Here is a 9835-nt window from a genome sequence, read left to right on the forward strand (position 1 = left end):
AACGGATTCCAAAACAAACAGTGGATGGAGGCTGTAACCACCGGTAGTGGTATTCACTTAGTTGGATGCAACAGTATCTCCCAATCCCAGCGGCCTAAGTCCCCATTGGCGGCAGGTCCGGTCGCTAAAAGGCCAGCATTTGCCAATTTGTGAGCTCTGGCAGGTCCCTGAATCCGGGATTTGAGAACTGATGGTCCGCACATGTCCACGGGGTGGGAGCAGAACGGAAAAAAAGAAAGGGTGTAAACTTCGGAGCATTTTAGACTCTCCATTAATCCTCTACTCTTTTCATTTTACCTATCCAGGGACAAAATACATGTATATGTAAAAAAGACACTTTTGTTTTTCTTAGACTACAGGTACACGACTTGTTTTTCGGATTTGGGAATCCTCCTCCACCCCGCCCCGCTTTTCCTCCCGTGCCTGTCATCTGCGCCCTCCCTCTCTCCCTCCCTCCCTAGCCCAGCTCAGGTTCGTCGTGCTCATTCACTTCTCCCCTCCAGGGATGGCTCTGAGCTCTCGAGCGCACGCCTTTTCAGTGGAGGCCTTGATGGGGAGACCCAGCAAAAGAAAACTTCAAGACCCAAGAGAGGAGTTGCAGCCCGAGCGGTCTGAGAAAGAGGGCATAGAGAACGTGGAGAAGCCAAGCGGTGCTGCGGGGAAGAGCGAGCCGGGTGAGTCCCGTGGTGCAGTCCTCGGCGCTGAGCTGGTCCCTGGCGCGCGGCTGCGCTGGTGTTTGCTTGGTGGGAGGGCTGCCAGTCAACCAGGGCTTCCAGGCCTAGTCTCACAGACCCCTGAGGGAGCTGCAGAACACCTGGACCACCTGACTGTGGTCAAGTCTGAATCCCGGTGAAAGCGCTGTGGTTCCTTTTTCAATGAAAGAGCGTCCCATAGGCTTTTAGAAAAGTAAGACACCCCCCCCCCAAAAGTCTTAAGAGCCAGAGGGTGCCTGTTCCTCTCAGCAGGAAGCCGGGTATGCTTCAGATGCTAACTTCTCCTGGAGTGTAAGGCGGGGCAGAATTCCAAGGGTCTCATGGAACACGAATTGGGTCCCTCTTTCTCCATTAAGGGAACACAGAGGGTGTTGTGAGGAGATTTGGGATCTGATTCCTGGGGCCAGGGATGGAACAAGGTACAAGGTCCCTCTACTCCTGAGAGAAGGGTGTGAGCAACGTGAGCAACTCACAAAACCTGGACGTCTCTGTATCCAGCAGAAAAGAGACCCAAGGCAGAGTCTTCAAATACTTCTTTCTCTGGCTCTGGCGGCGATAGCAACAGCCACGAAAGCCTGCAAGAAAAAGATGCTGTCCAAGTGGAGCTTCAAGGATCGGACCTGTGGAAGAGATTCCACGACATTGGAACCGAAATGATTATTACCAAGGCGGGCAGGTTCGGCTGGGGACAGATCTTTTTATGAATCACACACAGTAGGCACTTACATGTGCCTTTTTTGTTTGTTTGTTTTGCCTTGGTGCTTCTCCTCTCTCTATTCCTTCGAAGTCATTAGAAAGCTACAGGCCTGTCTATCTACTGGACTGTGGTGTACCTAACTAGCCCCAGCAAATGGTTCTTTCTTCTTTCCTGAACATCCGTATTCTAACGACTCACTCAGCTCTTGCCTTTGTAGTAAATGCCAAAATATGGACCTGCCCTGGCAGGCAAGTGCCAGTTTCTCTAATGTCTTAATGCCATGGCTAAGCGTCTCAGTTTAAACTTTCCAGATACAAGCAGAGATTACTCCATCTCACAGCACACCCCCTCTGGTCCAGGAGCTGCAAGTCGGACCTAACCCCATGGCTAACATTTGAGGTGGGGCAGCCCCACCATGTCAGATGGGTGTTTTTGGAGGGTGGGGTCTTCTTAATTTCACCCTTTCCTAAGTTTGCCTCATTTAGACTTCTATCGAAATGAAAGAGAAAAATCAAAGAATTTTCTGTCCTACTTTCTCTTTTATAAATTTTAATGCATTGTGGGTGGTTATGGACAAAGACTTGTCACAAAGATGTTCTGCTCCACGCAACACTCTTCCTCAGCTAAAAAATATCATTCTCTGAACCTGTCATGGAAAGGGAAGGGCAGTGCAAGTCCTATAACTTATCACTGGCATCAGAATTTATCCACGACTTTCTTCCTTCAAATCATTTCTAAAATCTCTCAAGACCAGCTCTGTTTTCTTTCCATGCTCCTCTTTTTCCCCCCACAGGAGAATGTTTCCCTCAGTTCGGGTCAAGGTGAAAGGGCTGGACCCAGGGAAGCAGTACTATGTGGCCATGGACGTAGTGCCTGTGGATTCAAAACGCTATAGGTAACTGATGGATATGAGGATACCCCAGTTTGCATATCTAAGGCCAGAACAGTGGTTACTCTGAAAAGTTTCCACAGGGAGGAGAAATAGATTCAGATCATCAGACCTGTAACTTGACAAAACTGTTCTTAAAAGCCTGTCTTGGGTGAGGGAGGTGGCCTTTCCTTAGGCTTTGATAGCTTAAAATCTGAGCAAAGAGTGAAGGAAGAGTAAAATTGATCCTCACTCTGCAACTCTTTCATCTTCTTGTTAATTGGAATTTCAGTATACCCCAGGCCTCTAAGCAAACCCGCTGTTCTGACCATAGAGATGTAAACTGCAGAAGGTTTGTGTTCTGTCAGCCTGAAGGGAAGCAGTTTGCAGGTGGACTGGGGCTTCTGGGAACAGCCAGTCATTTAGGCTATTCTGCTTGGCACCATGTTCTCAGAACATGTCAGGAGTTGCCCTAAGGCTAGTGACAGGGTTTTGGAGGAGACCTGTTTCAGCTCATCTCTTGTCCTATCTTTCCATTTTTGCCTAAAGTGTTGGTCAGGTCCCGGAAGGTACCAAGGGCCCCTTATGCTCCTTTCTCTTTAAGCCCTTCACTACTACTGGGTATATGTGGACCAAGAGCTCTAAATCTAATTGGCCATTTTGAGCTAACAGCTCAGAAGCACTGGCATGCTGATGCTGATTCATGGATTCTACTGGGAGGGGGTGTGAAAGCAGTCCTATGGCTGTGAGCTGTAAGTATTATACCCAGGGGTGAATGCGGTGTATGGTCCTCTCAGAAAGACCCCACTTAGTCCTACTGCTGGCAGTCCTGTCTTAAAGGCAAGGAGAGAGTGCAACTAACTCATGGGCCAACTGGAGCAGAGGCCTGGAAACAACAGAACAAGCTACCTGCTTTTGGAGCTGCAGCTGGTGTGGGGAATGTGGAGCAAAACTGATAGTTTAAGATGATAAACAGTTCAAAAAACAGTCCAAGGCCAGGCATGGTGGTGCACGCCTTTAGTCCCAGCACTTGAGAGGCAGAGGTAGGTAGATTACTGTGAATTTCCAGGCCAGCCTGAGACTACATAGTGAATTCCAGGTCAGCCTGGGCTAGAGTTAGATCCTTCCTCAGGGAAAAAAAAAAAATCAACCCAGAAGCCTTACTGGGCGGGGTTCCTTGGTGTTTTGGGATGTGAAATTTAATTGGCAAAAGGTTTTTTCTTTTTTTAACCTTTTTAGTGATGAAAGTCTTCCACTATGATTGGTGACTGCCAGCTGGGCACACACTGTTCTCACCCCTCCACTGCTTCCCTGACTCTGCCAGACTGAGGCTCCTGGATTTCTCAGGCATTGCTGCTTGACAAAATGAGTTTGATCCATTTCTCTTGTGGTTTCTGTGAGGAAATACAAATAAGACTCAAAAGTCCTATCACATTTTACTGGCCTTGGCACTTCATTGCATTATGATGGCATTTGTTTATTTACTGTTTGTTTTCTGCCTTCAAACACTCTGGAGTTATATCTTCAGCTGGCTAATCCTTGGTGAGACCCTTTGCTGGAGAACCCAGCTGCATCTCAAATTTTTGCTTTTCAGATATGTTTATCACAGCTCACAGTGGATGGTGGCTGGGAATACTGACCATTCCTGCATCATTCCAAGATTTTATATCCACCCGGACTCGCCCTGCTCTGGAGAGACGTGGATGAGGCAAATCATCAGCTTTGATCGTGTGAAACTCACCAACAATGAGATGGACGAGAAGGGCCATGTGAGTGAGCAGTCTGTCCTGGAGGAGGTACAGGCCAAGGCTCCTGCCCACAGGTAGCTCTAGAGGGGCAGATCTAAGTTGCAAGTGTTTGGGAACTAAGTTATAGATCTATGAGTTAAAGAGACTAGAAAGGCCTCCCCTGCTCTTTGCAATCTGAAGGCTGACCTGTGCGAGTGATGAGAATAAGGAGCTTGATGCCTTAAAGAGATCAGTTCAAATTATAACTAACCAGGAAGAGTGGGAAGGAACATTTCACCTGGCTGGCAGACACCTTGGCTTTCTAGGCAACAGTGTGTGTGTTTTTTGTCTCTGCTCTCACTCCCTGAAGCCCATACATTTGTTACAGGGCATCTTTGATAAGATGTGGTGGGGAAGAATACAAGGCCAGGAATGAGAGCCAAGCTGAAAATTTCCACAACGTACTACTATGGGAGTCAATTCCTGCCTGTTTTCACGTTATGTGGATCTCTAGCCTTCTCCATAGGTACACTCCTGCCTCTACATTGTCCACCTTAGTGCTGTGCTAGCCACAAAAGGAGAGAAGGAAACTACCAGGAGGTGGAGAACATTAGATTTCTGACCATATTCAGGGTGTTGGGTTACTGCTCAGTGAACCTATATCAGGTGATCAGATTTCCATGACACTTCTTTTTAAAAATTATTTATTTATTTGAGAGCGACAGACACAGAGAGAAAGACAGATAGAGGGAGAGAGAGAGAATGGGCGCGCCAGGGCTTCCAGCCTCTGCAAACGAACTCCAGACGCGTGCGCCCCCTTGTGCATCTGGCTAACGTGGGACCTGGGGAACCGAGTCTCGAACCGGGGTCCTTAGGCTTCACAGGCAAGCGCTTAACCGCTAAGCCATCTCTCCAGCCCACCATGACACTTCTAATACCACATTTGGAAGCAACAAAGGACTCCAATCTGTATGTGGAATTTGCTACCTAATGTGGCTAAGGTGCCTTCCTCTTGAAAACCTTCAGCCTTGAAAGTCTCTTCTGGGGGCCAAAGGGCACTGGAAAAGGTCCTTGTCTGTAGTTATCCGAGTCTTTTCGTTTACCCTTACCTAGTTGGTTGTGTGTGCCTTCATTGGTTTGGTCATAGGAAGAAGACCATTTTGGATTGAAGTTTATTTTTCAGGCAGCATTTAACATTTTCTTCCTCAGATCATTCTACAGTCCATGCATAAGTACAAGCCCCGGGTGCACGTAATGGAGCATGACAGCAAGGTTGACCTATCCAGGATTCAGTCACTTCCCACTGAAGGAGTTAAATCATTCTCCTTTAAGGAAACTGAATTTACCACAGTGACAGCTTACCAAAATCAGCAGGTAAAGCTGGCCAGGCTCTGGGCAAGGGGAGTTGACTTCAGATGTACATTGGGATAGAGGCAAGCAGAATGATATGGGTTTCATTTTAAATAATGAAAAATTATGATGTTACAACATTGTTGTCTAGTGAAATTTGATAATGAATTGTGTGATGCTTGTGCTAGAAAGGTAAGCAGAACAAAGGGGACCAGTAAAGGAAATAATCCTCCCAAATTTGACTTACCTATATGGTTACATTTATTTCAAGTGCCACATTCTAATGTGTTCCTGAGAGCACAACTTGGATATTCTCTTTGTCTTTCTTTTGAATTCATAGATTACCAAACTGAAAATAGACAGGAATCCTTTTGCTAAAGGATTTAGAGATCCAGGAAGAAACAGGTAAGTAAAATGACAATGGTACTTAATATTTATGCAGCCCTTTCCTAAGCAGAAGAAACAGGTAAGCAAAATAGCAATCATAGTAAATATTTATAAGTCCTTAAAGATAAGAAAACTGTGGCTCAGAGACTCAAAAACTCTAACGTTTGTAGGCAGTAGGGCAGGAAACATATGTTTTATATTCCAAACTATGCCTTTTTACAACTCTCTCCTTTATCCAATATTAACATATTGAAGAGTCTAGAATTTGGGGCTTTATTTAAATTTGCTAATAGGAAAATAATGTTTCAAAAAATGACTCAGAAATATAAAAAAATAATATAAATCATTTTCATGAAATGCTTTCAGGGGTTGCTGAAAGTTAAATTTCTTTTTTAGGGGTGTATTGGATGGGCTTTTAGAGACTTACCAATGGAGGCCTTCTTTCACTGTGGATTTTAAAACTTTTGTTGCAGACACACAAAGTAAGAAAACTTATAGCTTTCTGTCTTATTTTTACAAATTAATGCAATAACAATACCCAGAACTCCTATGCCAAATACTAAAATAAGTGTGCAAATCCATGCCAGAAAATGGGCTTCCCAAGCAAGTAAGTATGCTTTTACTTTGGAATTATGAAGGAAACATGAAGAGAATAAAGCTATGTTAATGGTGGGTCTATTGACATCTCTGTTCTTGAATTATTTTGCATCCTTATCATGAAACCTATCTTGGTATTTTCGCCATATCATTCTCTAGTATTTAGGATCATTTGGGCCACTGGCCTATTTGTAGCTTGGTTTACAAATATGTTAGCTACACAAATTAAAATTTATATAGTATATGACGTTTTAACAGGTTCGAATGACTTTATTTAAAGTGCATCATTATTTAGCTCTAATTGTTTGGAGTGATGAAAAGTAAATATTGAAAATAATACTGTTTTAATAACTATTTTTATGTGTTTTATTCATATTTTCAGACTCTTTAAAAAGTCATTAAACCTTTGATGCCAGATTATGGCAATGTATTATGGAGTTTATAACAGTGTAAAATGCATGACAAGTTGGGCAGAGAAGCTGAAAAGAAATAGATGCAAGCACAAAACGATATAGTTCTTATACTTGAAGTGGTGTATGCAACTTGAAGTTAAAGAGTAACTCAAAGATGTGTACTATAAAAAGAAAATAATAATTAAAAAGTTATGATAAAGTCACCAATGCTCACAGGCCTTACAAAAATGATATGGGTTAACTCTGGCACATATATGATATAATTTTCCTATGGTTACATTTTTATTCTTACAATGATTTTTAATATTTTTACACACTAAATGTGTTGTGTGTATTAGTGGATAGTATGTGATGCATTGACACATACATACATTATGATATACTTAAATTCATTTAATCATGTTTATCTCCTCAAACATTTGCCAATTTTATATGTGAAAATATTCTAAATCCATTGCAGTTTTTGACATGTACAGTACATCATCATTATCTGTAGCTATTATTCTGTGCAATAGCATATGGGAACTTTGTTCTAGCGTGTAATTATAACTTAGTATCCACTAATTATCATCTCTAATTTCCCATTCTATTCCCATTCTCCTCAGTCTCTCATAATCACCATCATACTCTCAACTGCTATGAGATCAAATTTTTGTATTCCTTATATAAGTAAAATTTTACAGTGCTTGCATTTGTGCATAACAGCAAATTTAATTGCTACAAGCATTAGAAAATATTTACAAGGTATTTCTTCTTAGGCAGGATATTACATTATTAATGCATGATCATAATTATTAGACAATATAGATGTGCTGGTGAAACAATATATACCTTCATTTAGTCAAATATTTAACTATGAGTAGATATTTTAAAATTATAAGCAACATGCATCTTTCTCATTAATCTTTATTCCCCTACAGTTTCTCATCTTGGAATATTGCTAAACATTACAATTAAGAATAATTTTTCAGCATTACACATAGGTTGACTTTTACATGATACCATAGCAACCGTTTGAAATGTGAAGAAATTAAGTTTAATTCCTTGTTGAAATACTTCACTGTGCTAACTGAACATCTCATAAAACAAACTCTGCACAGCATTTAATAAAAATCAATTTAAGAGTATTCAGGAAGCATTCTTTAAAAATAGCCAAGTCAACATTGGCTATCCATTTTTTAAAAAGTTGAAAGTTTTTGTTAATTAATCAGTTAAAATAGAAAGTTTCTTTTATCACTTAAGATTTCTAGAATGTATTCAAATTGGTAAGGAATATCAGGTTTGAAATACCTTTATAATGCTTAATTATTGAAGATATTTGAAACAAAAGATTAGGCTATATCTACATATGCAAGGGGCTTAAGAAAAACATTATCAATGAAACCTCACAGCTTCATCAAATCCAATCAAATTGTTTGATTAAATTAAGACATTTACAAAAGTAAAGTTGAAAGTTTAGATTTTCCTGGACCATAAGTATAGCAGCTGTTAAGGTATGAAATATCTGTAAACATCATCATGTGAACACTTTGTCATCTTGATGCATCTTAACTTGAAAAATTGTCATTAACTTGCTATAGGAAACCATGATGTTCTCACCACTTGTAGTTTTCCCTTAAGGAAAATGCACTAATACTTTCAAATATTTTTTCACTTATGAAAAACTATTTCCATATACACTTATTTTTCAAAGAATGAAAATATGATCTCAAACAAATCAATCTGTTCAATTTACTTAGCCATATATGTAAAGTTCAAAAAATAAGGGCTAGTTTTTCTTCATAAAATATTTTATTGGATGAGTAATATTCTGTAACTTTTGAATAAGCATGGCTCAAGTACCTCTAGAGTCCATGACTACAGTGAATGTTAGTACAAAATACAAACTAGCAGTGGTAAAAGTAGACATCTTGCTGGGTAGTAGAGATTGCATTTAACTTCATTCAGGGTGGTGAACATATCCTGTTCCTAGGGAGCTAAAAGAACTGTAGCCTTGCAAGGATAGAAGAATTAAGCAGGTGTGGTCATGGATAGAATTTCTAATTCAGCCAGAACATCTGCCTCAGTGTTCATTGACTGTGCTGTCTTTCACAGGTAGAAGTAGTGGTTCATCTCCAGTGACCTCTAGTGGAGGGGCTCCCTCTCCTTTGAACTCCTTACTGTCTCCGTCTTGTTCTCCACCTACATTTCACATACCTACAAGCTCCTTTGGAATGACCTATCCAGAGGCATATCTGCACAATATCAACTTTCCTCTTTGCTACAAGATTTGTCAAACTAATTTTTGGCGACCACAGACTTTTGTCTTGCCTGCCCGTGAAAGCCTAACAAGCTATAGCAGCTCTCAGTCTTTACCCCCAGTAATGATGGATATGCCCATGGTATCTTCGATGGGGGTCAACAATTCCAAGAGTGAATCACCTGACGACTTCAATGAACACTGTCTACAGGCATCTCATTCTGCTAATCAAATGTTATATGGATTACAGTCACCTGGAAACATTTTCCAGCCAAATTTCATTGGCCCAGAAGCACTCAATTGTTCTTTTCATCCATCTTATGGCTTTTATAGATACAACAATTTCTCTATACCACCTAAACTGGTAAATGCTGCTGACCATCTAAATGGGAATGACAACAATCAAACATCTTTTAAGAAAGGCAAATGTAATCATACCCATTGGGATCCAGCAATAAACCATTGCCTCTAATAGGGGCAACAATCACATTTGAAAAATAATTACATGTAAGCACCTATTTTCTTTATTTTTTTAACAAAATAAAAATCAACATCTATTGACCTTAGAAACTTGGTTACCAGAGAGCATTACTGTCTTATGCATTTAAAGTATCTTAACTAATGCTCACAATAAGTTGTTTATAGTGTCAAATATGAGCTATACAATTTAATATTACAATGGTCTAGGGCTTCAGAATATGGTATTTAATATTATTTGATGAAATGCACCATTAGTTATAATCGTTGTCAAGTGACTAGGTCTCTAATAATAGCATTGCACAGTTACTAGATGACCTGCCTTTTACTTATTGACAACTACCAAAAAACAGAAAAAGTAATTCAT

The 9835-nt window shown here is 40.7% G+C and overlaps 1 protein-coding gene across 2 annotated transcripts; it reads left to right on the forward strand.

The window, feature by feature from the left end:
- Window positions 1-505: 505 nt before the first annotated feature.
- Tbx22 (T-box transcription factor 22) lies at window positions 506-9463 on the forward strand. 2 transcript variants are annotated; one of them, XM_045140919.1, is made up of 8 exons: window positions 506-674; window positions 1212-1389; window positions 2204-2305; window positions 3873-4047; window positions 5215-5379; window positions 5696-5760; window positions 6139-6224; window positions 8847-9463. In XM_045140919.1, exons 1-8 carry the CDS (start codon window positions 506-508, stop codon window positions 9461-9463), a joined length of 1557 nt encoding a protein of 518 aa, XP_044996854.1. The 2 variants fall into 2 exon arrangements, with proteins under 2 accessions (XP_044996854.1, XP_004667013.1); XM_004666956.3 differs by having other exon boundaries at window positions 1215-1389.
- Window positions 9464-9835: the final 372 nt, after the last annotated feature.

The sequence above is a fragment of the Jaculus jaculus genome, chromosome X, assembly GCF_020740685.1.
Source record: "Jaculus jaculus isolate mJacJac1 chromosome X, mJacJac1.mat.Y.cur, whole genome shotgun sequence".
NCBI classification, from domain to species: Eukaryota; Metazoa; Chordata; class Mammalia; order Rodentia; family Dipodidae; genus Jaculus; species Jaculus jaculus.